General features: G+C 44.0%; 2 protein-coding genes across 5 annotated transcripts; one reads left to right on the forward strand and one right to left on the reverse strand.

Annotated features, from left to right (window-relative positions):
- The first annotated feature begins 80 nt into the window (after positions 1 to 80).
- LOC127068112 (tyrosine-protein kinase Src64B) lies at positions 81 to 24,972 on the forward strand. Of its 3 annotated transcripts, none has more exons than XM_051003845.1 (7): positions 81 to 467; positions 19,234 to 19,427; positions 19,497 to 19,688; positions 19,903 to 20,113; positions 20,206 to 20,459; positions 20,539 to 21,249; positions 21,324 to 24,972. In XM_051003845.1, exons 2-7 carry the CDS (start codon positions 19,385 to 19,387, stop codon positions 21,536 to 21,538), a joined length of 1,626 nt encoding a protein of 541 aa, XP_050859802.1. In that variant the 5' UTR covers positions 81 to 467; positions 19,234 to 19,384; the 3' UTR covers positions 21,539 to 24,972. The 3 variants fall into 3 exon arrangements, with proteins under 3 accessions (XP_050859802.1, XP_050859805.1, XP_050859804.1); XM_051003848.1 differs by having other exon boundaries at positions 84 to 467; positions 19,497 to 19,628; XM_051003847.1 differs by lacking the exon at positions 81 to 467 and adding an exon at positions 12,478 to 13,094.
- A 132-nt stretch (positions 24,973 to 25,104) lies between these two features.
- LOC127068127 (uncharacterized) lies at positions 25,105 to 27,230 on the reverse strand. 2 transcript variants are annotated; one of them, XM_051003876.1, is made up of 2 exons: positions 26,710 to 27,230; positions 25,105 to 26,122 (listed from the first exon to the last, which is right to left on the reverse strand). In XM_051003876.1, exons 1-2 carry the CDS (start codon positions 26,823 to 26,825, stop codon positions 25,441 to 25,443), a joined length of 798 nt encoding a protein of 265 aa, XP_050859833.1. In that variant the 5' UTR covers positions 26,826 to 27,230; the 3' UTR covers positions 25,105 to 25,440. The 2 variants fall into 2 exon arrangements, with proteins under 2 accessions (XP_050859833.1, XP_050859832.1); XM_051003875.1 differs by lacking the exon at positions 26,710 to 27,230 and adding an exon at positions 26,242 to 26,645.
- Positions 27,231 to 27,536: the final 306 nt, after the last annotated feature.

The following is a 27,536-nucleotide window of genomic DNA, read 5'->3' on the forward strand; positions in this document are numbered from 1 at the left end:
TGAACGCGGGAGAAGGAAGTTTAGGGGGGCGAAGGAAGTAAGAGAAATGGCGTCGAGTCGTTGGTAGAGGGGAGAAAGTCGGTAGTATCGTGCCGGCTGCGCAAGAGCAGCCTGCAAAGGTAGCTTTTCCAATAATGAAGAACCCGTGGTAACTGTCAGTCCGCTCGTGGTGCATTTCGTCGACTGTTGTGTGTTGCGCACACGCTCGGTGTGCGTGTGCGTGTGTGCGCGCCGTGTGTTGTTTTTATCCGGTGTTTTAGCAGGAGAGACAAGAGGCTTCGTCCGAGACTGACGGAAGAATAAGGAAAAGAAGATGTGATTTGAGAAACACGGGGAATTGGCACGCTTTTGTTCTCCGTCCCGGTCCGCGATTTCGACCGAGAGAGAAAGAGAGAGGATTCGATTCGAGAGAAAAACGCGTGCTTTCGTGCATAAACGAAACTACTTGGCTCGTCGCGATAACAAGGGTACGTAGAAACAAATAAAAAGAATCCCTTCGAGAAACGACTAGCTCTCGTACCGCCTACTTTTTCTTTCCTGTCTTCTCTTCTTTTTTTCTTTTTATCTCGTTCGCGTATTGCGTTTTGACAAGCGCCAGGATACACCTACCTACCTACCTAGTCACCTACCTACCGACCGACCGACCGACCGACCGACCGACCGACCGACCGACCGACCGATCAACCAGCCAACCGACCGACCAACCAACCAACCAACCAACCAACCAACCACCGATGCCCACCATGATAAACAAACGGAACGCCATTGACCTTAAGCTCGCGAGATTTTCTCGTTGAGAACTTGAGATACGTTTGAGAATACGTTTTCTCCCCTAAAGGATTTGATCTCGCCGAAGCTTTTCTCTTCTCGACCGTCTCTCCTTTTGATTTTTTCTTTCTCGCAAGCGTTTCCTCCGTTTCCTCCGTTTCTCTCGCTCTCTCGCTCTCTCGTGTCGCTTCGATCTGCGTATCTCCGGTGTGTGTTGCTATCCGCTCGCTAGAAAATATCCCGGCCTTTCTAGATATATACGTATATACTTGTGTACGTATCCGGACGTATCTCTATCGGTATACGTAGACGTTCTTCGAAACGATCTCTCCTTGTATTATAAAAATTGGCAAAAGGCAAACGATGGAGGAAGGCACGCGTTGCGACGGAACAACGACGTAAAAAAAAGCTCGCGTAAATTTGTCCCGAGAGATGTCTGTTCGTCGTTAGCCGTTATCAAAAACCACGAGATTCGGTAGCAAAGTGTTGCTTTCGAAGCGGCAGTCCGTTCGTCAGCGACCAATTGCCGGTTTCCGGAGCAAAGCAAAAGGACGAAAGCGAGGGAGAGGAGGAAGAAGAAACATCGATTTCGTTTAATTCCGTTCTCGCGTATACCTCTCCGTTTACGATGTTTCGTTCTTTATCCATCTCGTAGTTTCTTTCGATCGTTGCTAGGGATCGATCGATCGATCGATCGACCGACCGACCGACCGACCGACCGACCGAATCTTCGAACGCAAAAGGACGTCAAGAAAGTTTGAAACTTTGCTCGATCAACGTTGTCCTAATTACGTGTCGGTTCGAGTTCCTCTGTTAGATCAACGCGATCGTTAGCTAATCCGACCCAACGGACGACGGATTGTCCATAGAAATCTCTTGTAAACTATATCGCAAATCGTGTAAACCAATAGTAAAGAAAAGCTTTTCAAATTTTCACTTTTGATCGAGTTGACGAGCGATCGCATCGTGGGATCGATCGAGATCACGATTGGTCTGTTCGTCGTTGAAGCGAGAGAGAGAGAGAGAGAATAAAGGGTTAACGTGACTCGGAATCAGGGCAAAGTAGAAGTCCGCGGATCGCGGCACGCAACCGGTCGGTCGCGCAAACTTTCCTCGATTGTAAATCCGTCGTTACGTATCTTCTTTGGCATGCGCGCCCGTACGCCATAGCATTATAGCGTTACGACGAGCTTTCACCGCACGCGCTCGCTTTGCAACGCGAATTGACCGTTATCGTTTCGTACGTTATTTATATGTATGCATACATACATACGTATCTATATACGCTGACGCAACGACGAGAGAAAAGATCAAACGCGAAATGAGACGAGCCCGTTAGGAGGAATAAATTATTAATCCCATTTATCGTCCACGCGTGGAGTCAGAGATAGGCGTTTCGAAGGTTTATACCTTCGAGATCGCCAGCGAATCGATTTGAATTTCGCGCTCGTCCGTGCGATTACGCAAGCTTCGCGTCAATGTCGTTTGTTCGTCGATAATACGAGGGTCTTCGCGCGATTCCTCGAGATTAAGGTCGAACGATTTTGCCGATCGTGGTTACGGCACTGTTGCGCTGAAATTTGAACGTCGCGTTTCTCGAAGGAAGGAGGAATCGCGTCGGTCGATTCGCCGTCGCGAACGTTTCTGAATGGGATGACGAAAGAGGTTTCGCGCGCCTTGTCCGTCTCCGTTTGTTTCTCCTTTCTCGAAACACAGCCCGTGGAAATCGTCCGGAGGAGAAAAGGTACCCTCGAAAAATGAGAGATTCTCTCGCTTCGTTTCTTATCTCTACTCATTCGCCCACTCGTTCGCAACGCGTTCTCGGTGACACTTTTAAACGCTCGACTCCTCTCCGCCTCCTCGTCCTCATCTTCCTTCTTCCACTTCCTCGTATCATTTTTCCGTTTCTTATTTATGCGACTTCCCTGCGCGCGATGCCAAACGAGAATTCACCCGTCTAAATCTCGGAGAAAGATCGTCTTTTGGATTTTCGCCAGTTAGGCGTCGAAAGTCTGGATTTACAGCGTGACACCGGTTATAACCTCTCTATCCATTCGTCTATCTTTCTCTCTTTTTTCCTCTCATTTCATTCATTGTCGGAGAAAAGGAAAGAGACAATTCGATCGCGTTTGTCTTGTCGTGCTTTCACGAATAAGGATAAGAAAACTTCTCCTTGAAAATCCCAGACGCCGACTTCCTCCTAGAGATTGTAAATACGATGAAAATACGACGAACGGGAACGAGAACGGACGGTAGTCTCGTTATGCATTTTCCAACCTCGTAAAACTCGTCCGCGAAGGAAAACTCGAAAGACGAGTGAAAAGGGAGGAAAGACTTTCATCGAAAAAGGAATAAGAAGAAGAGGAAGAAAAGAGAGATCAAAGGAAAAAAGATCGTGTCTCGAGGAGCTAGCTTATCGAACGGCTAATCTCTAAGGAATATCGTAGGATCTCGGCGAAGGTGCTCTTTTTCCCTCGGTACTGGAGCGGATAGAGAGACCAGTTCGTTAAACGTTGACTTTCGATGACGCGCACACCCACGATCTTTGATGGGCCAAAACTATGTTTCTTCGTTTCGTTCGTACCAGCTGTTTATTCGAAAGATAACAGCTTCTTAATTACACTTTTAAACGAGCTTCTCTCGATCCTTTCATTCGTCTCATCCGTCGATGTCGTTTTATCGCTCGAAATCAAAGACGGAACGAGTCGAGGACGGCCAGGAAAATCGAAGAAATTCTCTGAGGTATTGCAAAAGAAAATCGATTAGCTGTTACTCTCCGTCTCTCCTTCGTAAACGTATCTTCGGAGGCCATTGAACTTTTCCTTGTCCACTTTTCCGGGTGATCTTTGAGAGATCTTCGAATCACACTTCAGAATCGAAAGGCGTTTAACTCGTTAAGATAGACTCTTTATCTCTATATTTTTCTTTCCTTCGTGGCCACGAGTCACTCTCGTTTTCGTCGATCGACTCTGTTCGATGAAAGAGAAGGAGAGAAAAAAGGAGAAATAGCAGGATAGCTTCTCCCTTTTGTTTCTTCGCGAAAAGGAAAAGAAATACGTCCGAGAATTCGCGAGTGAGAGATAGAAAAAATAGAGGGACGAAAGGAAGAGGCCTTTCTTTTCGCGGGAAAAGTGAAAAGAAAAAAAAAAGAAAGAGAAGAAAGCACTCTCGACACTCTCGCTTTCGTCGATCGATATTTTGCACGCTGTCTCTTTCTCTTTACGTATGTACATTGAATAAATGCGTATGGCTGCGAGCCGTCGCGTTTCGAGTCGCTTACAATATCTTCCGTCCTATCAAAAATTTCCTTTTTTGTCTTTTTTTAAGTTTCAATTCAAATTTCCTTCTTCATTTCTCCTACGAAACGTTTCTATGGAAATAAGGAATTCGCATGCGAATCATGTAAGATACGCGAGTCATGGGTACCGCTTTCCACTTTCATCGATATTACCCTCTTAAGAAGGAGATAATTATCGGTGAGCCCAAGGAAGAGAAAGAGATAACGGTCACGACACAATCGCGATAATCTCAATGCATTGTTATAACTCTCCCGATTTATTTTTATTCAGGTCACTATTGCATTTTTTCTTCAAAACGATTCTTCTTTAATTCTTAACACGATCAATTAGTTCGAAATGTTAAAAGTTAGGTCGCTCAATGATACAAAAATAATCCAATGATTTCCTTCGATTAATCTCTCGTAGTTTACCTTTTGGTACGGTAAAATGTCCTTCGTCGAATTTCTAGGATGACCGATTATCTCGAAATGTTACAAGTCGACTCCTTCACACGATGACATTATAAAATAGTTCAAAGCTTCGCTTTACACGGATACATATTATATACATTATATAAAATCTAACGTGATCAACACGGTTAATTGGACGCGGTGACCTTTCGCTGTTATAGCTAAACAACGACCCTTTCCTCGGTTGTTTGTGGAAAATGGAAAAAGAAAAAAAATATCACATGGTAATTCAGGACACAATGGAAATCAAACGGAGGCTTTTTATCTCTCTCTCTCTCTCTCTCTCTCTCTCTCTCTCTCTCTCTATTTCAGATAAATGCTTTCATGCGTACAAAAAATTTTCGATAAAGCTCAACACCACTATTTCTTCGCTTTTCAGGGAAGAATATTTTTCAGCGAGCATTGAAGTCTCTCTTTGACGAACGTTCAAACTCTGGCCGAATTTCGTGCCACTTTCCTTGCCACTAGTTCGGGAAAGAGAAACTAGAAAAGAATATATATATATACAGATATATATATATATACACACACACACATACGCGCGCGCGTAAACCGAGAACGAAGAGTATTGCACGCTTCGTTTTTATTTCTTTTCTTTCTTTGCTTCGATTAAAATCGGACACCCCATATGTGATGGGTTGAACAACGAGATTATATATCCAACGGTAACCCTCTCTCCCTTTTTCTATGTGCAAGCGAGAGCAAATAGGTTCTTCCAGGTTCATTAACTATATGTACTTCTAGAGAAAACGTTCTCGTGCCGCGTGTATGCATGACTCGGAGGGGAAGAGGGTTGCCAAGTCGGGGAAGGGTGAGGAAAAATGGGGGAAGGGGACACCCCGTCGTCGTCGTCGTCGTCGTCGTCGTCGTCGTCGTCGTCGTCGTCGTCGTCATCGTCGTCGTCGTCGTAGTCGTTTGCGTTGTAGTTGTAGTTGTAGTTGTCGGGGTGGTTGTACTATTGATTTTTTTCGCCCTGTCCCGTTGAATTATCGAGAGTCCGTCTCTTTATGTGGGCGATCCCGCTGGCACATTGTACGCACTCTGACAAAGGCCTAGGAGGGTTCAAGGGAGAGAAAAGGGAAGAGAGAGAAAAAGAGGAGAATAATATATGTATAAGTATACGGGTTGCAGTTTAATTCTAAAAGAGAGAGAGAGAGAGAAAGTTGATATTCAATCCTGACCGAGTGATCGTTCTTTGATCCATGTTCAGACGAGAGCTACTATTAATTTGAGAAAAGCAGGCCTGAACCATGTTGCAAAACAGGCTTAAGAGTTGGCACTGGGGACTGCTCGTCGTAGTCAGCCCAGATTGTTAGACTCGCTCTAAAAGAAACTCTCCCAACACCTACGGTACTTGCTATTCTTCTTGCTCGTTTTCTAACACTTTAAGGGTCAAGCTAAAACGTTGACTACTACTACTGCTATTACTATGTCTGAAAGTTGTTTCTTGTTTCTTTTTGTGAATATGCAAACTCGATCTGATAAAAGTCGTTCGTCTCTATTATTGTGATTTTATTTAAACGCATTTCGATACAAATCAAAAAGAGGAAAAGAAAAGATAAAATTATTCCTCGATTATATCGGCTGACTCTATGGATTACCGGAACATTTGTTGAATCTTCAGCTTAGCCCGATAATAATCGTCGTTTGCGAGCATCTCGTGGAACCGATTATTCGTTGATAGAACTGGTTTGTGTTTGGAAGCACCCGCATACCTTGCAAGCGACGACCTCGGTGGCAACTAACTAGGATTAGTTACTTGTTAGACAATATATACCTAAGCTGCCTGTATTGCTGAGTACAATGAAACGATCGAACGCGAAGGTGTCACGGAATGTCGAATTAATCGAGCGAATCGAACCTACGTAAGGTATACGGCACGTAAAGTATTCCTCTCTCTCTCTCTCTCTCTCTCTCTCTGCTCGATGGATTTATGAACGTCGATAAGTAACTCTGATGGTTGGAAAAGTGCAAGAAAAAAAGAAAAAGAAGACCTGTTCTAGGTAGAGTGCATACGCACCTACATAGCGATTTAAAAGCCGTCACCAAAAGGGTGCAGATTAAACGTCAAATGGCTGTACTCTTATCGCTTATTCCTAGAATCATTTCCGTAGAAAGCGCTACATCGTAGACGCGTCGCTACCTATAAATTCGATAAACTGAAAAGATCAAGAGAAAGAGAATGCTCGGGATTTTGCGCTTTCCTGTTCCTTTCTCTCTTTCTCTAATTTCATGGATAGGCTCAGACAATAATTTCATCGACAATAGAATGTGTTTCACGCGAGTCAGTTGGCATCTTCGATCGACTCTCGATGCTGTTACCATCGTCTATTTTCTACTTCTTTTTTTCCCCGTTCTACGTATCTCTATTTCTCTTTCTTTTTCTCTTTTCAACTTGTTTCGGTAATTATTTCATCATTATTTATTTAAAGTTTTGCATTTCGGACAATAATAGTCAAAAAGCTTAAACAGCTCTCTTGTTCTTTCGTCTTGTTCAACGATAAAACGAGCATCTTTTTCTCTTTAAATCTACGATCTCGTGTTCTCCTTTCGTTACTCGCTCGAAATGCATTACGTCCGTGTACTCTACCTCTCTTTATCTTTAGATGGCAAGGAGTAATAATTCGATCGGTGGTAATAACCTCGCCGACAATGGCGAAGCAACGAGGAGAGAGAGAGAGAGAGAGAGAGAGAGCCAGCTGGCCCTCTCCTCGATTTTAACTACCTCTATTCAGCACCTTCCTGCACTCGAGACACGCACGCGAGATGTCGATCTCTCGAAACGAAACGTTTAACTTTGTCTTCCATCGTTCTCTCGTTCCACTTTTAGTTCAAATCGAAATCGATATAAATTCGATTGTCCAACGAATACGCTTCTTCTGCTGCCACTATAAATCGTTTATTATTTGCCAAGTCAATTAGGAGGAGAGTCTGGTCATCGGTAAAGTCGATCGATGACTTTCTCTTCGTTTTTATAAACTAGAATAATTTTTATTAAAAAATGTCTTGGGAGGTATATCGTCGTCGGTCGTCGTGTCTGTGAGAAAGAAAGAGAAATGAGAAATGTCAGATCGTAGGCGTTTCAAACGAAATATCACGCGAGTGTTCGCATCGGCGACGTTGTTCGTGGTTCGTCGCGCATTACACGAGCCAGCTCGTTCGATTTTTACAGCGAAGTAGCCTAAGCTAGTCGACATTGACGCGATATTATCCCGATATGCGTTCGAGCTTATTCAAGCGTCAGTCTCTTCACGTACGATCGGACTCGAAGGAGTAAACATCGCTCTGAGTAATATGTTTCTGTGTGCGCGTGCGCGCGTGTGTAAATAAAAAAAAACCGAGAAGCACGTGTAAATAAAAAAACGATCTCGAGCGATTAGGAAACGAAAGGACGAGGATGATGACGACGACGACGACGACGACGACGACGAGAGTAATAGTAAATTCAGCGAGACTAAAGAAAAATGTGTTAGCGACACGTGTTGCATTTCGATGCAACAGTTTGCGAGAAAGGGTTAGCTAAGCTAATAATTAATGGATTAATCAAGTACGGATTTCTTGGTATCGGTTTAGGGCCTCTATACATTCGACTACGATACCAAAGTTACGGTCAGAGAGTTCTGGGCCCGAGGACAATACACCGGGTGGCCCGATGGATTATTCATGCGAAGAGTAAACATCGGCGCATCACGCACGTGACTGTACGAACACATGCGCGGGCACGTGAAAGTGGGCCCGACACGTAACTCTTAGGACCCACGACGGCTGCGGCATCTGGGTACCACGTGCTACCACGGCCCTTTTTATATCTCCTCTTTGTATCAAGAAGAACGAACAAGAGTGAGAGAAAGAGACCGGTCGACTAACTTTTAATAGCGTTCGACTCGGTCACGGTGGCCATGCAAAGACCAGAAGAATGTCTTCGATCTTTCGTAGCACATGTTTCTCGTTTGACGAGGCACGTTCGAAAGATGCCATTCGAGCTAACGTATATTTCGTATATTTCGCACACGTGCCAATCCCCGACCCCCACCCCGCTCCTCTCATTTTATTTCTTACTCTTACGGAGGAGACCCTTAAGACGCAATCCCACGATTTTCCCACATTTTCGGAATTCCATCGTAATATTCGTTGAATGCATCTCCGAGAATTTCTCATTTCGAGTCTTCTCGCGATAGGATCGTTTCTTCTACCGACTTAATTGTTCCCGAGATGCCATAGCGTTGGCAGATGTATCGGATGATGATTTCTACAAACTCGGCGAGCCGAGAAAAAAGCGTAACGAAATTGAATTCGGACCAGATGCGCACCTATGTAAGTAAGTACCTACTCGTTGCACAAGTTCGTTGCGAAACTTACACCTGTGCCCGTTTAAAAAACAAGCACGGAATCTGCTCGTCGTTCTTTAATTCGATTCTTTTCTCGGCATTTTAATCACACGTACCTACGCGTAGCGTAGCTTTAATTCCAGGCATTCCGTGATTTGAAAAATAACGAAAGGTAACGCCTCGTAAACTCGCTAAACTCGTCTTAAAGTACCACGTCTGCTGTGTGCCGTGCGAGTCATAAAAGGTTAAAAGAGCTCGCCGAGTTGGAATCTCGGATAAGTTGGTGCTCCTCGTACTAGGCAAAGGTATAAAAGGGGGAAGGGCTTTGAGATGGAAATAAAAGACTCTTTGCATGGGTTTCGATAAAACTTTTTCGTAGAAACTCGACGGCTCTCGTAATTCTTTTCTTCTTTTTTTTCAATCTATCCGATCGATCTTCGATCTTCGTGACTCGAGATACGTGATTTTCAATTGGAAAGAGAGAGAGAGAGAGAGAGAGAGAGACTTTGGTATACTTTCGAAACTAGCACTACATTCCATTTCAGTCTATCGTGTAACTCGCCCAACACACTTTCCATGCGCCTAATTTACAACTATCAAGAGCGTAGCTCGTCCGTATAAAAGAGACGAGGAGAAAGGCTGCCGGCAAAAAGCCGAGGCTACCACGTAAAACGCGATTACGGTCAATGCAACATACTCTTTCTCTCGACAACCTAGACCTTCCGTTTCCGACCAACACATATATACCTCTCTGTACGCTTACTTACGTACGTATATATGAATTTTATATACAGTTGTCGGTTCTCTCCGAGTTTTTCGAAGAACAAGAAATATCGCGTTAAAGTTTGATCGAAAAGATACGCGTGATAAAAAGAAAAGAGACTCGATTTGCAACTAAAAGCTTGGCGACATCGCGTGTCTCTTTTACCTTGCACTCTCGGTTCTCGCATGGTCTGCTATCGATCGATATATTCGAGAGGGAGGTAAATTTTCGCACGGCAACGAGATATATCCGGAAATAGAGACAGGACGTTAATAGATACCGTCAGTGTTTCCTTCCTCTCTTCCCTCCTCCATCTCTCTCTCTCCCTTTATATCTTCATCGTTTATCGATAAATATTTATCGAATCGTTTTACTTGCATATAATCCGTTAAAAAAACTGCTTGCTTCTTTCGCCTTGCGTTCGAATTACTACGAAGAAATAAAATGCAAAAATGAAGTCGATGGATCAGAGGTCGACCATGCTGCTCGTGTTCGCGAGAGACGTTTGCAAATTCTGTTTGTCATTAACATGCGGACGACGGCTCGTCAGCGGTCGCGCGCAACGTTACGTAGGATAAGCGTGAAAATTGATAAATCATTACGATGACGTCCCGAGAAACGAACGAACTGTATGACATCATTTCCATGGGATCCATACATCCCGGAATTCCTACTAATAATGCTATCCCAAAACAATATCGAGAAGCGTAATTACAGCGGCTCCGTGTTTGTCCCTCATCAAACTCGCGGTTTTCGCCCTCCAAGGTTCGGGGAACTTTCTGGTCGAACCTATGGAGAACGAGAGCCGGGGGATCGCAAAACGGCTGGAAAATTATGCTCGAGCCGATAATTATAGGCAAGATAAATCGTCAGTTGCGTCGCGATGATAGAAATCAAAACTCTATCGGGTATCTCTGAAGTATCTCGTTAGTGTCCAAGTGCCGTTTAAAGATCACACTTGATAAAGATGTCTCTCGGTGTGCAACGGGAGAGGTAGAGAGAGAGAGAGAGAGAGAGTCATCTGCGAGAGAATGCAAGACCGAAACGAATGTTTGAAAGGCCGCGTTGGCGCTGCTATCAATAGTTTGGTCGTTGGCGAAGTACCTACTTCACTCTCCAGCCTTTTACACGCGTACATACGCACGCATAGAAACATACATGGGGTTTAACGGAGGGAGGCTCGCCGTTGGGAGAGAAGAAACGCACATACGTTCGAGAGTGCACGCTCTTTTGTCGGTGCCTAACTTAGCGAAGGAGACTGAAAAATACAAATCTATTAAAAGTTTAATTCTTTTCTAAAAGTTGAAAGCAGACAGATCGACGAACGTTTTAGCGTTTCAATGAGATATTACATATCAATAATTAAAATTAAAACGTATCGTCGACGTAACGCATAATAATCAAAATAAGTTTTCTAGTAGCCTAGAAAGTTCGACTCGCGTTTGGCAAGCTGCAGTTTCTCAGGAAATTTATGCCCCCGTTCAGGCTCGTGAAACAAAGTGCCATAAATTTTCCTTCTCGCCTTGCCGTGAACGAGGGCGCAAAAAGTTTGTACGGGTGAAAACGTTAAGTCGAAAATTATCTTTTTCCTTCTTCCTCCTCGTCTTCGTCTTCTTCTTCTTCTTCTTCTTCCTCGTCCTTTTCCTCATAGTGGTCGTCCGAGCACGACCTAATAGCATTTTCGTGATATCGAGCGGCTTTTACCGGGGCTCACTTAGCGACGGATATGACGTAAAAGGAAAAGGTTGCCGACCTTTAAAACACTGTCCAAGTGCTCCAGAAACCTAAAATTTCGTTCGGCTTTTCTTGCTTACTGCTTTTCTCGTCTCGAGTCGTCTCCACCTCGCGTGTTTTCCGATCAATCGACCGAGCTTAGGCGTCCTCGAATAAACCGGAGGGACCATCGAAACCATGCGTCTATTTTTGGGAGGAAGTCGTGCGATTCGAGTCTCTCTCTCTCTCTCTCCCCTTTCTTCGGTCTGACTTCTCTTCGTCGTTCGAACTTTGCGACGTATCGCCGTGTAACGTACAGAGTAGATATCGGTATGCTCGTCGGTATACCGATAGGATATACCAGAGCTCGACGATACCTTATCTCTATGAAAAGTATTTTTTCGTACGATCCCCGAAGACGATTGGAACAACGACGTTGCCAGAGTAGCAGGCCGTTTTCTGGTGATATCCTATTTTTGGAAGGAGTCAACGAGCGTGCCAACACGTCGATCGATCGTCGTAGGGATCTCTCGTCGACGGATCATTCTTCTCCGGCACTCTGGTCGTCCTGACGCGTCTCCTATCTAGTTACCTAGCTAGCGCTTCGGACACATTCGACGCGTACCATCGTCCGAAATCGTCGGAATTATCTCGGATATAGAAAAACGAGTATCGTCCCCGAAGTTTTCCCCTTTCCTCCTTGGCAACCCGACGACGAACGGCGAAATAGAATTTCTCTCCGAGATGATTCTTCGTTCGTAATGCGTACATACGCGCGCGCACACCTGCACGCATATTTTGTTAACTTGATTGGAAACACGTCGCTCGACAAAAGTATAATAACAATGGAGATAGGAAACGAGTAGAAAACGATTCGATCGATTGGAACATTGTCTCTTTTCGTCTCTCGATATCGAATTAAAAAGAAGAAAGAACGAACGGAGAGAGAACGAAAACGACGAGAGCCCCTACGAACGAATCGAAAAATTTCATTAAAATCCTCGAACGCGCCCCTCCCCTCGTATATCTCTTTCTCTCTTCTTCGTAGTCCCGCTACGTGCTCTCTTCCTCCATTTTCTATTTTCTTCCTCTTTTCCTTTCTTTTTCGTTTGGCGTAAGCACGGCATCAAAGCTTTGTCGGCGCGTTGGCCGGAACAACGAGCAGATTCGGAATTAGCACGGGCCGATGGAGGAGAGAGCTCTCGTTGCCGTAGAAAGACCGAGAGCGAGAGAGAGACAATCCTTCCTTGCCCTTTTCCAGGCGCCAGCCAGTCTCTTCTTCCTCCAGGGCCTTTGCACTTTTCTTTCTTTCTCTCTCTAATTCTCCGTCATTACCGCGTTAATCGCTCCCCTTATCGAGGGGTGAACCTATCGATCTCGCGCAAGCCACGCGGGCTTGCGGCTTTAACCCTCGACGACGCACGCTTCTTTCTTTCTCCGAACGAGCCAGACATTGTGCGCGCCTCTACTTTTTCTTTGCTCTTTTAAAAATAAGAAAGAGGGAGGGAGAGAAAAGTAATAGTATTTGAGTCGTCTCTTTCCGGCGACGATGTGAATCGTCACGTAGAACGGTCTCTCAAAGTTGGACGAGGACGACGATGACTGCGAGAATTGCCGCGCCACGCCGGACTGCGACGACCGACACCGTGTCACGGAGGAAGTCCCTTACGTACGCGACTCGAATGCTCGATGCTTGCTCGATGTGTGCTCGACGCTCTCTGTACGACTCGCGACGACGGATAGATAAATACTGAATAGACGAAACAACGAGAAGGTAAACTACGCTAAATGTCGCTACGGTGTTTACCAACACCGACGACTCTCGAATTCCTCTTAGCTACGTTGTCAAACCGCGCAGAAACGCGTGAAAAATAATGAATCCGATACGATGAGGAATAGGTAATAACGCGCAATAGGTATATAACGCGATTGTTTATTAAACAGGCGATATCGTATACGCTAACGTCGAGCTGCGTTAAAAATGAAACCGTCGGGAAATATGGACTTGTAATCGATCGATCGTCGAATCGATAGTACCGGAAGAGAGAATTCTTCGTCCTGTCTGTATGGACGTCCTGCGGACAGGCTACAGACCGTTAAGTCGCTCTCTGAATCCTTAATACTCTTCTCTGTTTGTCCTCCCCCTCTCCCCCCCTCTCTCTCATCTCAATGATCGTCATGGAATTCTCCAAGGACATGCTCCTCGAAAGAAACGATCGAACTCGATTGTTTCAGACGCGAGTGATAAAAGAAAGTTGGGGCTAGTTTCGGGTCAATGACTCGAGGAGGCGATGCAAACAAATCTCACGACGATGTTTGGAGCGCGTTCTGCATCGAGTAGAAAATACAAGAATCCGAGAGGGAGAGTTTTGTGTTTTTACTCGTAGACGTAGCGTTCGTCCTCTGTGTTCGCGCGCGGGCGCGCGCCGCGTCTACAACGACGCAAGAGGAGGTCGAGTGGCGAGAAAACGCGTACAAGTAGGTCCTCGTTCCGACCTTTTTACCTTGGCGACACGCGTGCGCGAACTCGATGAAAATCAGCTCGCGGGCGGACGCGAGCTCGCGTCGATTTCCTTCAAACTCGTCTTCCTAACGTTTCAACGTGTAAAAAGAATATCGAATGTTCTCTCTAGAAGAGACTTTTCTTCGAGTTTTCGTCATCCGTTTTTAGGTCGACGAGTCCTCTCGCTTGGATCGTCCCCTGGGAGGGCAAGTTCCTCTCATTGGTTTTTAAGTACGGCCAGGTCGACTCTTTTTCTTCTTCTTCGTGTTCCTCTACGGTTGCCGTCTTAACGACGCCTATTCTTTGGCCGCCGAGGAGAAATTACGCCACGACACCGAAGACCCGTCGTGCTCCTCATGACTCAGAGACGTTTCGTGACGTAGTCGTGACTCATGACTCCCTTCTCCCTTCTCTCCCTTTTCTCGCCGAATATATACCCAACGATGATGACCGCTTGGCTAGAACCAGCCAGGTATCAGGAGGTGGATAGATAGATAGATAGATAGATAGATAGATAGATAGATAGATAGAGAGAGAGAGAGAGAGAAGGAAGATGAAATGCGTTCGGAGGATCAACGTTCTCTTTCGAACGCGCAAATATTGCGAGGTGTTCAAAGTCGATCGATACTTGATAATGCGTGATAATGATTTATTATTCCAATTGACCAATATTTTCTTGCGAATGAACGTTAAACGTAATGTTATAATAGATATTTCGTTCGTTCGTGCGACTCGTCCGGTCGAACGATTTGTTCTTTTTGTCCGCTATATGTTTACTTATATAGACTCGGAATGCTTTTGGAAGAAAGATAGCTTCCCGTTAACTTCACGGATACTCGAGGAGAGAAACGCAGCTGTGGTTCGTTGCGGCTTCTTCCCGAAAAGGAAAACGATCGTGCATACGGGCGCGAGCATATTATCGCGTATGCTTATCTCTCCGAGCTCTCGTATACAGTAAGTATCTTTGTATGTGCGTCGTGTCGTCTTGGCTCGCTCGTTCTTCCTCGTAAATTCATTTTCGGTTTAACATTCTTCTTTCTCTCTCTCTTTTCACGCGAGCAACCTTCTTAATCGATGAGTTTCTTTCGACGATGTGGAACAAACCAGGAGACCGTAATAGGTAGTTGTTACTAAACGAGGCGTGAAACGATTTCTACTCTCTCGTTTATGCTTATACTTCGAACTCGGGTTAAAAGGAGAAACGATAAATCTCATTATACGCGTTTATATACGAAGAGTAGCGTGAAAAATCCTGAAACGAAAGAGAGAGAGAGAGAGAGAAGATCGTGTATTAGGTACACGGTGGAACGCTCGAAAGCGTTCGCGAGCTTCGAAGAGATCTTTGACCCTAGTGGGATTCGAATGACGTCACTTTATGAAGACTCGGGCCCATTCCCGTACTCGAATCCCTGGACCCATTCGCTCCAAGCCCTTCTTCTTTCTCGCTGGAATATTTCGACAATTTCTTTATTTCTATTCGACAATTCTTAATTTTTATCGTCGAAATTTGTTTCTTCAATTTTTGGAAAAGGAGAATTCGTTGGCTAAATTGATTTTGTAAATTGATCGGCGTTATACGGAGGTTGCAGAATTCTTCCGATAGTTGTTATCCCGGCGTAATATTACGACGGGATATGCAGAGCGATCGCGACGAATCGTTTGAATACCGTTAGCAACTCGATGCCGATACGCTTCTATCTTCGGTTAATGCAGCTTAAACGCAAAAATACGCATTTGTTTAGAGTTATTTTCTTTCATTGTTGATAACTACAAGTTACACAAACGATGTCCGTACAACTCGAAGCATTGCCACGTATGCAGGGGAAAAAGAAAGAAGATAGATAAATATTTCCTTTTCGAACGATATACGATCCGATATTCGGTATTCGATCTATTATATAACGGGTAGTTTTCATAAATTTTTCGATAAAAAATGCTCTGGTAATTCGACTGGCATTTCGCGCCTGGAGATAGATATCCATTTATAAGTTCGTAGTTATCGACCGATAATCACGATTCGATCACCATCTAGCGGGGAAACGTTGAAACTATCTTAAAAAAGGAACTCCTGGTGATAGGAAATGTTTTTTACGGACATTCTTGTTGGTTCGCATGTAAACGAATTGTAAACGATTTAAACGTTTTAGATGGATTTTTCATCGAATTTTCTCCATCCTCTGTATATTAAAAATTGAAGCTATCTTTCGGTACGTATACGCGTGTCGCACATCGAATCACACGTTTTAAGCATCGTCGGTCCTTTTCTTTGTCCCCTCGAGCTTTTTTCTCAATAAATTTTCTTTCCCACGTATCGAGGATGACCCTTCTCTCGATGTTGCTATTGTAATCGTATTGTAATCTTGCTGTCCAATGAATAGTCGAAAGGAAGACGACCGAAGGAAAGGGCAAAGAAAAGCGACTCGTAGTCGAGTAGCAGTCAGCGTTTCGAGAGAACGACGCATTTGCATTTCTATCGAAGTGCATCCCGAAGTGCCGGCTTCGCCTTGGCGTTGAACACAGTTTCTATCTTTACTCCGAGAAAAAGCTTTCTCTCTTTCTCTCGCTCGAAACGATCCCACCACGTGCAACGACGACACTATTTCCCGCTTTACTTAATTCCCTAAATATCTTACGAATTTACATCCCCTACGAATCCCCTCGTTGTTGTCGTCGTCTTGATTTACGAGCGAAAATAAAAAAGTCGCATGATGAGAGAAGGCAATAGAATGTAGAAAAAATTTCACGGTGAGAATTATTAATAAACGAAGAGAGAGCGAGAGAGAGAGAGAGAGAGAGAGAGTAGGTAGAGTCGATATTTTCGGTGCAACGTCTTTCCTCGCGGACTCGTTTTCTACGAGTCCGCGATTTAACGAAAGAACGAACGAACGAACGAGCGAGCGAGCGAGCGAACGAGCAGCCATTGGGGTTACTCTGTCGCGCATGAATCCGGAGATACCCCAGCTACGACGAAAATTAGGGGTTGCAAGGAAGGCCTCCCCTCGAGAGACTCGACAGACTGTTTCAGTGGGGGAGACCGAAACGTAATTTGCAACGCCTTCGATGATTCCTACCTCCTAGGCCTTTCTTCGAGTTTCTCGAAGCTCCTTTTACCGCCTTCCGTGAAATTGTATCATAACTTATGGCTATAGGGCTCGAATCATAATCAAAGGCTGTATTAAATATTAAATCCAATTCTTTTTCGGCTACCTTTTCGCCTTAATCATATTCAATGATTATTACAAAGGAAAAAGTTGGGAGTAAAGACGAGATACGAGACGCTTGTTTTTATCTCTATACCTATAGTCCCTAGATATCTAATTCAATACTAACGAGAGAGGGGGAAGGGAACGAATCAGTTTTAGGCAGGCCCGTACCTAAGTACGCCCCTGACTCGCGATAACGTCCAATCGCCCCTAAAACGCTACCGAATGGATGTAGGGACGACGAGGAGGACGAGAATTGCGAGGGAAGGGCGTAGTCACGAAATCAGACTTTACGTGTCCATTCGAAGACGATATTTCGAGAGAGCATTCTACAATCTTGTCCGACAAATATAGTCACTCGAGTCACCGAGCTTTTGCTCCTAAGATCTAGCATCCAAAAGTGTTTATAGATTTCTCCCTTTGATAGATAAGAATGTAATGTAAGAAAGAAAGCATTTTGATACTCTCTATCCCTTCGAGGTAGATACTTCATTCCTGTGTAAACGAGGAGAAGCCGATCAAACGAGGATGTTACTACGGAAACTCTTGCGATATTAATGTTTACACGAGCTTCGCGTCAGCCTCCCTTCCTCGCTCACTCCCTCTCTCTTTCTCCCTCTTCCTAAAAAACAGAAAAAATAATAAATATCAGATAGCGTGTTTTGAAAAGAAAAGCAAAAAAATATCTCTACCTTCTCTCTCTTTTTGTATGGCCCTTTTTTATGGAAAATGAATGAAGCCCTTGGGAAAAACGATCGTTGCTCGAATGGTTCGTTAAAGTGTCGACGGCCGAGCTAGGAAAGAAAATTTTAATTCCTCTTTGTCCATCGTTACGACAAAACGTCGCCATTGTTCGTCACACGAAAGCACCATCGGGATACGGAGTTATATGCAAGAGAGAGAGAGAGAGGGGGGGGGGGAGAGCTACTGTGGGAGATATCGACCGACTCGTCCGGCTCGTATATCCGTTCTACGTGTTTCCATGTGTGCGCGCGTTTGCGAATGTGAGGATTGATCCTGACGGTGTTGCGTCGACCCATACGTACATACGTAACCGTATCCCTACAAGCATATTTTCTATGGGATTGGTGGGAGTGGAGCTGGCCATATCCAAATCGACCCTTCAACGTCCTTATTCCGTTCGATATTTCTACTTGTATGTGAACCTATAGATGTGCGCATCCGAGAAAAGTCCCTCCAGCTGTTTAATTAAAAACTTTCCTCGCGATGCAACGAACACTTCCGGATTCGAGCATCTTCCTGCTTCTATGTAGTCATGTAAGTCTCCTTTTTTTCGCGTTTGCCTTACTCAAGATGAATTCTTCTTTTAGTTGATGCTCCTCGCCTTTCTCTCCGTTTGACGTCGTTCAACACTCGTGACGTACTCGTGCGATAACGTGCGATCTAGGCGAACCGCGATTAAAGTAATTTATCACCGACTACACAGGATAATCCTAAGCTCGTAATAACGTTGGAAATTGCACGGGAAACGTATTCGTAAACCCTTAAGAGAGAGAACCAAACTCTCTTCTTCCCCCCTCCCCCCTTTCTCTCTCTCTCGGCGAGCACGATTCAAAGTTAATTTCAAAGATTCGCACAGATTCGTTGCACTCTTTCTCTCCGTTGCACGTACCAATTGCAAAACGGTCGCAACGTTGGCCTTTCTTGTTAATAAGAAACGTCGAAGGCGATTCCACGTTAGAAATAATGCCACGCGAAATTGCACGCTCGGCCGTGTTCGCGTTCTGGATCTCTTGCAACGAGATTAATTGCCTCGAACTACACGCGTCAAAATAAAAAAGGAGTTTAACAAAATTTTGTTACCGACGATTCGGCGACCATCGTTACCGACGTGGTACGGAACGTTGCCGATTTTCAGGGGCGAACAGTTCTCGAGAGGCGACGTAATTAATTTCCAATTTCCTTTGTCCGGTATATCCGAGAAAGAAGAATGGAAGGAAATAAAGAGGAAGAAGAAAAGAAAAAGAAAAAAGAATAAGCCTTTAAGAATTACGATCGTGATAACGATAATGCATTATTATCGAGTCTCGCTATTTTTCACGCTCGACCGAAGTTGAGTGACAACCGGACATTAACATGCGCGACCTGCATCCTGCGATCGACCTCCATTGCGATTCCACGCGACACGGAGACGATCGGTGGAATGACGATAATCGTATCTGATTCGTTTCTCTATCCTGTCGTAGGTACGCACGACGCACGCACGCACCCACAGGATGGACAGGTGGAGGAGGATTATTTGAAAAGACGAAGAAATGAAGACGCTTCACGGGAATCCTGAGGAGATTCGAATGTTCTAACGATTGAGACGGAAGAACGTCGGGAACGTGAAACAAAATGGGCAAGTGTTGTAGCAAACGACAGGAGCCTCAACCGATCGGTGAGTTTCAACGAGGAACGAAGAGGGATCCGATCTCGATTGAAAGACTACTTTTCCGCTCGTTTACAGGCTACACGAAAGCAGAAACTGGATTGAGCTCGAAACACAGCAATGGCGGTTCCTTGGACCGATACACAGCCGATCCAAACCAGAGAGGCGTGCAAGCCAGGGCGGATATTATCCGTCCGAGGCCGACACCTTGTAAGCTACAGATACCGCATCACCCACGTAAAACAAGCTCGCCTGTCGTTATGCCTGCATGTGTGTATTATTTTACGTTCTCATCTTGGTTTATCTTGGTCGTAGTAGATCGAACTAGTGATCTTTTTTTTTTCTTTTCTCTTTCTCTCCTTCCTTCTCTTTTTCTTTTTATTCAACTTCTCCCCGCTAATGCGATCGTTGCTCTCCGATAAGGTACTCCGACGTGTCCGACGTTGAAAAGCTTTCTCGTCAAGTGCGATCATTTTTTTAATAGCTCACTCCCAACGAGCGAACAAAATCGTCGTGGCTCTGTACAATTACACGGCTCGCGAGAGCACCGACGTGAGCTTCGTCAAAGGCGACAGAATGGAAGTTTTGGATGATTCCGAGCCGGACTGGTGGAAGGTTTTACACTTGACGACCCTGCAGGAGGGTCTGATCCCGTGGAACTTCGTAGCGGTCGAACGTTCCGTCGAGAGCGAAGAGTGCGTGTCGGCCAATTCTATTTTCTTCGTTAGAATCCAAAGACGCGAGACGTAGCACGTAAAATTCTAATACCATGTATCGTCGTTTGCAGTTGGTTCTTCGAGAACGTCTCGCGTAAGGAAGCAGGAAAGTTGTTGCTGGTCGATGAAAATCCACGCGGCACGTTTCTGGTCAGACCGAGCGAGCACAATCCAAGGGGTTACAGCCTGTCGGTAAAGGACTGGGAAGAAGGCAGGGGTCATCACGTGAAACACTACAAGATCAAACCCTTAGACAATGGCGGCTTCTTTATCGCCACGAATCAGACATTCCCAACCTTGCCAGCCCTCGTTATGGCGTACAGCAGTGAGTATACCTCTTTGATGAAATTTACTGCGATCGCGAGGCCCTACTAATCGACTCGAATACGTTCTTTCGTATTTAGAAAACGCGTTGGGCCTTTGTCACGTTTTATCGAAGCCCTGCCCGAAGCCCCAGCCGGACATGTGGGATCTGGGCCCAGAATTGCGCGACAAATGGGAGATCAACAGGAACGAGATACAGCTGATAAGGAAATTGGGACACGGCAACTTCGGCGAGGTTTACTACGGCAAATGGCGGAACAAAATCGAAGTGGCGGTGAAGACGCTTCGTCCGGGTACCATGTCGACGGAAGCGTTCCTCCAGGAAGCCGCGATAATGAAACAGTTTCGTCACCGACACTTGGTCGCCCTCTACGCGGTCTGCTCCAAGGAGGAACCGATTTACATCGTCCAAGAGTACATGTGCAACGGGAGTCTCTTGGACTTTTTACGTACCGGCGATGGCAAGTACATGCAATTCGAGGACTTGATTTACATCGCCGCCCAGGTTGCCTCCGGGATGGAACACCTCGAGAGCAAACAATTGATACACAGAGATCTAGCGGCTAGGAACGTTCTCATAGGCGAGAAGAACAAGGCAAAGATTTGCGACTTTGGCCTCGCTAGAGTGATCGAGGACGACGAATATTGTCCCAAACAGGGAAGTAGGTTCCCGGTAAAGTGGACCGCTCCCGAAGCCATCGTTTACGGAAGGTTCAGCATCAAGAGCGACGTTTGGTCCTATGGTATTTTACTCATGGAGTTATTCACTTACGGACAAGTTCCTTATCCCGGTAAGTAAGCACGACGCAACCCTTACTTTTCGTAAAATCTCGTCGACCGATAACAAAATCAACGTTTTCCTCAGGTATGCACGGTCGAGAAGTGATCGAGCAAGTCGACAAAGGTTACCGTATGCCCAAACCATTGAATCATCCACTGCCGGACAGTATATATCGATTAATGTTACAGTGCTGGGACGCCAGTCCCGAGAAACGACCCACCTTCGAGTTCCTTAATCATTATTTCGAGTCGTTTAACGTCACTAGTGAAATACCTTATCTCGAGCCACCGACGGACTGATACACAGCCCACATGCAGAGTCACATGGTGCCGCATGGTCATTTTCATACAGCGCACATCAACTGTGCCATGGAATTTTACGGTATTTATTGCTAAAGAATAAACGCAAAAACGGCGATAACCAAGTGGGATCGTTATTGTTGATGATGACGTCAGAAAATTGAGAAACCGTTGATCGAAATCCGTTATCGACCAAGGAAGCCAATGGAAAAATACCAAGGACGATTGTGCGACTCGTTTCTTGACGCAATAGGGATGATTACGGCGATTTTATGAGAACGCGCGACTATTCTTTACGATAGAAATACTCTCTCTCGATGACGGAAAACCTTGTGTGCCATGAACTTTATCGATTTCATAGGTATTATTTATCAGGTTAACGCGAAAGGCAAGCCCTTCCGACATTCTTCTGACCAATCGTGAATAACTGCCGAAAAATCTTTCAACGTCTCACGTAAGAGAAATAAAAGAAAAAAGAAAAAAAAAAAAAGAGTGAAGAAGGAAACGACTATCTAAAAAGTACCAAATTGAATTAAGCTTCGTGACCAATTGTGAATAACTGCCGGATTTTTGAACCTCATGTGTTACCCCGACTGAAATGAAAGGAGAGTATAAAAATTTGTCTCGCGTGCGTGTGCGTGGGTGTGTGCGTGTGCGTGTGCGCGTGCGCGCAAACATATGAAATCTTGAATGAATCGTTCGTTAAACGTTTTCACCATTTTGAGAAATATTAAGTGAACGATGTTTGATCGAAATATTAATATTAATTAAGGTGTGTAGAGCAGTAGCGTTGATACGAATTGGAAGGTAGTATAGGTAGTATTTAAAAGTCATAGATGATATAATCATATTTTAGACCGTTAGATCGTTGTCGATTTCGAACGGATAAAGAGAGAAAGAGAGAGAGAGATAACGATACGTAATAATAATTTTTGTCATTGATCTCCGATCGTAGTCGAGTTTTCCTAATGGAAAGAAATCTTTCGACACCCTCAAAAATTATCGTACGGATTAATTATTCATCAATTGTTATATCGAATATCGTCAAAAATGCACAAATTAATGTGTTGATGAAACGAAACAAAGAGATTTCGCGACTAGGGAATATGATTATACACTTACATGGTACACGTCGTGTTTGAGTTTCATTTTCGTTTCTTTTAAGACAAAGGTATACTAGTTTGTTTATATCAAGGATGCAAGTATTTAATCCAGTACCATTCGTGCGATTATTTTTAGCTGTGATTCTTCGCTAAGTCGCGAAAAATACCATACAAACGGGAGACCAACGGTGTGCGGTTAATCTATTTTCTTTGCGTTTAACAAATTATGCATTATATCTGCAATAGCTACGATAAAACAACGTTACGTACGTGCAAGATCTTTCCTTTAGATTGCACTTTTCGCGAAATATTGTCGATTATGACGTGTGAGGTATTAGAGATTAGTGTTTTTGTAATTGATAATACGAGAGAGAGAGAGAGAGAGAGAAAGAGTGAGTGAGTGAGTGAGTGGGTGGGTGGGTGAGTGTGTGAGCGAGAGAGAGAAAGAAAGCAAGAAAGGAAGAATCGAAAAAAGTTACTAAATTGGTATAAACCAGAGTATGCGCGCGCGCGTGTGTACCGGAAAAAAGAAACTTTATATTATCTCCTTGCGTACGTGTGCGTGTGCGATGCGTAAAAGGCGATCTAGTAGAAAATGGAACGCAAGATATAATAAGCCATCGATGTTATTCGTACAAAATGTCTGAATGAAAGAGGAAGAAAAAGAGAGGAGAATTGTGAATTTTTTACTAAAGATACATACAAACGACAAGTTAAAATTAGAACGTAGATGAAAAAGGTAGGAACGTTAAAAAATAATTAAATGCGATAGATATTCGAATCTCCTGAGAAAATCGATACGTCATTTAATCCACGTATCCGCACGTTTTCCTTTTTAGAGAGGGAGAGGGTGTCCGATATTTCGTCTATTTCGTCGTCGTCCCATGCGAAATCGTATCGTTAGGATTAAGTCTATGGATATAAATCATTAGTTTATCGAAATTTCATTGTGAAGAGAGAAAGAGAGAGAGAGAGAGAGAGAGAGAGAGAGAGAGAGAGAGAGAAAATAATTGTGTTACGCGTGTCCTAACTAAATATTTTTCACGAGCATTTTACTGCGAATTAGTCGATTGGCGCGACATTAACGAAAATTAAAAAAAAAAAAAGAAAAAGAAAAAAAAAACAAGAAAAAAAAACACGAGAACGCGAGAAAGAAAAGATGTAAGCGGTGATATGCGCGTTAAAAATGTCACGTTTCGTAGCTTTAGATAGCTATTACCACGTCCAGTACATTTTTCTATGAGCGTTTTATACTGATCAAAATGTTGTTGTTTTCTCGTGAGGTTTAAAAAAAGAGGGATGATCATTTGAAAGTTTTGCCGACGATCGAGTGTCGCCGTAGTAGTTTGTAGAATAGTTTTATGCAAGTTCGATTCCATATAACGATGGATTATGAGGAAGAAGAAGAGAAAGAGATACAGATTGCGAAAAAAAGAATGATTTCATTGATATCGAGCGCATCGGTAATAGACCAGAGAGACTTCTTTTCCCCCGCTATCTATTTTAACTTTTTTTTTTTTTCGTTTCTTCTAACTTTAGACTCTTGCAAAAGCATCACGTGATCGACGTGCTCGTTTCTTCGTCGAAGAGGATAAATCATTTTTAAGAACAAACGATTCGCCACGTTCCCACTGCCATTCTATAATTAAAAGAATCAAACGTTACGGCGGCAATTCCAAAGGCATTCTCATTCGTTCTATCGTGTACCTAACGAAAGAAAATACGAGCCATATGGCTCGCTTGGTGTATATCGTGATACTATCTCGATTCGACAAATTCCTATCTCTATGAACGCGTATCTCGCCGTTGCCCCGTTCAAATGAAATCTTGATAAATCTGTGATATAGCGGCAGACCTCACGTTTTGATACAGAGTTTGAACATTGCACGGGATTACCGCGACATTACACGTAACTAATGTTGTGTATATAGTAACAAGTTTAACGGTTGGTTATTCGTCGCGAATTACATGCACTTTCGAACGATAACAACAGCAGCAACAACAACAGCAACAACGACAACAGCGGCAGCAACAGCAACAGCAACAGCAGCGGCAACAGCAGCAGCAGTAACAACAAAATGGTCGTCACGTGGTGCGCGAGCACGGAACAAAAGAAATATTTTTTCATTGTATTCGATCGTTCTAACGTAACAGACGCCACGTAAATACGCGATTCACCACGCTATTCTCTGAGATAAAAGAATCTGTATATGTATAACGTCATCATTTTTTATGTACCAAAGCTTATTATCATTAAGTAATTTAATGATTACTTTGTATTATTGGATTAATTACCTTAAGCCTATACAGATAAATATATTATGTACCATATTACGTCGTTAAAATATTTCTTCCCGTTGCCACCTTGCGAATCTATCAATGTCGTGATTATGTCTTTCGATCGATCGGAAGGACGTCGCAGTAACGCATAGGTAAAAAGTACATTGGAGCTTTTCATCGGCATAACGTTTTGATCCCAGGAGATTTATTCCAAGACCAATAATTTACTTCGAAATACAAAAAACTTCTTAAATAATGAGTTTATCTTTACAATTGAAACGAGACACAGGAAACGTATAATGGAGAGAAACACAGAGAGGTCAAATAGCAACATGCATATCTATCGTCTTAATAAGTGCAAACAATTTCCCAGTAAAGAAAAGAGAAAGAACGAAAATAACTCGTGATTATTTTTTGCTTCTCGGCATCGAATAAGCTTTATGAATTATTTTGCCTTTTATTAGATTATAATTTAGGTACCAAATTAAATCTTGTCACAGCAAACGCGTATTGTCGCGGTTAAATGTACATCATTTCTGCCATGTGAGACATCTTCTTTGGAATATGAACAAACTCCTCGAAGTAGCTGGCAAGTTCGTCTATAGTAACGTCACAGGAGGGCGGTGATATACGCGCTTGTACGGAGCAAGTGTTCGTATTTGGGGATTGCCCGGATACGGAGATCGCGTCTTGTTGGCCACCTCCGCCAGGACCGGGACCTCTCTTTAAACTTGGCATCGTATTACTGCGAGCGCGTTGAAAACTTCCACCTTGATAATTGTCTTGGATGCTGGTATCGTCTTTAGCTTGTCTAGAGTCCTGACTAATATTTAACGCCTTAAAGTCTTTAGTGACAGAACCGTGACCAAAAGTTTTACAATTTCTACCAGGAATACTGTATCTGCAGGTCTGTTTGAGCAGAGTACCCGCTACGTTATCACTTAAACGATTAGAGTCGGTAGAACCCAGTTGCAAAACAGCCTCCTTAATGATAGAGTTCTTTTTCGTCTTGTCGTTGAGTCTTTCGTTCTTAGAAGGCTTAAAGTTCGTTGTACTTTTTACACCCCGGGTAATCGTCGTGGATGGCACTGATTTATTAGGCATCGATCTTCTTCTAAACAAGTAACTGCAATCTGGACTCGCGCTCTTGCCCGTCGTTCTGAAAGGATTGCTTGGTTTCAAGTTTTCGGTCGAAGCGATGCTGAAACAAAAACAAGTACGAGGGACTTTTAGTCGTTCGGTTTTCAGGAGGAGCCTGCTCTTCCTCCGACGAGAAAGAAGGAGTATTCATCGCTTAGTATCGAATACATGGATATATACTCGAAAACACTGACGACGAATAAACGGAGAGAAAAGATTGCGAATAAGTCAACGGATGAGTCATCTCTTTCGGCTCTGAGCCTTGGAACTGCTTGTATCGTCAAACGTTTGCTTTCTCGCATATTATGCAATCGAGCAAAGCAAAATACATCGATCACGTTCGAACGGCAAATATGACTATGCATGTTTTCTCTCCCTCTCTTTTTCTCTCGCTCAGCAACGTCAGTTTCTCGAGATACACTTTCCTATTTTTCTACGCATCGAGAATACAAACGGCTTCGTTCGTCGAACAAAGTTGACTGGTAATTGGTTAAACGAAAGACCTTGACCGAGAATAGGTCACAGGAGAGAGAGAGAGAGAGAGAGGGAGAGAGAGAGAAAGAGAGAAAGACGTTCCGCGTAAGACGAAAATCAAGTATAGATCGAAGAATTAGAAAGGACGATATAATATCGGAAGGAAATACTCACTGGGGACAACTCGACGAGAGACGATCGATTTCGAGCTTCTCCAAACTCGCCGGCAAAACTTCGTCAGCCATGGTCAAAATTTTGAACGCTCGTGGACTCAGGGAACGCGGAAACATGGCATCGTGCCGAAAAATAGCGGTGGAGGGCCACTGTATGCGTCGGCGAACGAACCTTGACAGTTCCTAGGAAAATTCCAGAACGCGTAGGTACGGCGCTACTGCGCGATTCCTTTCAGAGGTTAGATTCGTCCGACACAAAGATTCGATGCGACTACGTATGCGTACGCGAAACCAGCACCAAGAAAATATTCATTCGGTTGATATTTTCAAACGTCCTTTTCTATCTTTCCTTCTCCTCTAACCAATCCTATCGTTCATTTTCAACGATCCACTGACAAAGTTGCTCGCTTTCCCGCTCGGCTCGATTACTTTACGATACTTCGTGATCAATCAATCGTAGACAGCACGTAAATAAACACGATTTTGCGCGCAGCTGCCATTTTCTTGCTACTATTCCGGATAGGAAGCGAGGAGGCAGGTGGCGCTACGCGCACTCGCAGCGGGCGCGTTTTTCGAATTCTTCGTTCGTCGTTCTTCCAGAGTCTTCGTTCGAGTTTGAGAGAATGCTTTTCGACGTTGAAAAATAACGGAATGTGCAATACCTATGATAGGTTCGAATAAAACTGCGCCATCATTCTTCCACGAAACCACGTTTCCTTTTATTTCTTTTTATATTAAACAAAATCTTACTAAAATTATTCTACCTTTTATCGTTAATACGACCATTCGATTCGAAAATTCCAACTTTTGTGATTCTCGTTCTACGAA

The sequence above is a fragment of the Vespula vulgaris genome, chromosome 12, assembly GCF_905475345.1.
Source record: "Vespula vulgaris chromosome 12, iyVesVulg1.1, whole genome shotgun sequence".
NCBI lineage: Eukaryota > Metazoa > Arthropoda > Insecta > Hymenoptera > Vespidae > Vespula > Vespula vulgaris.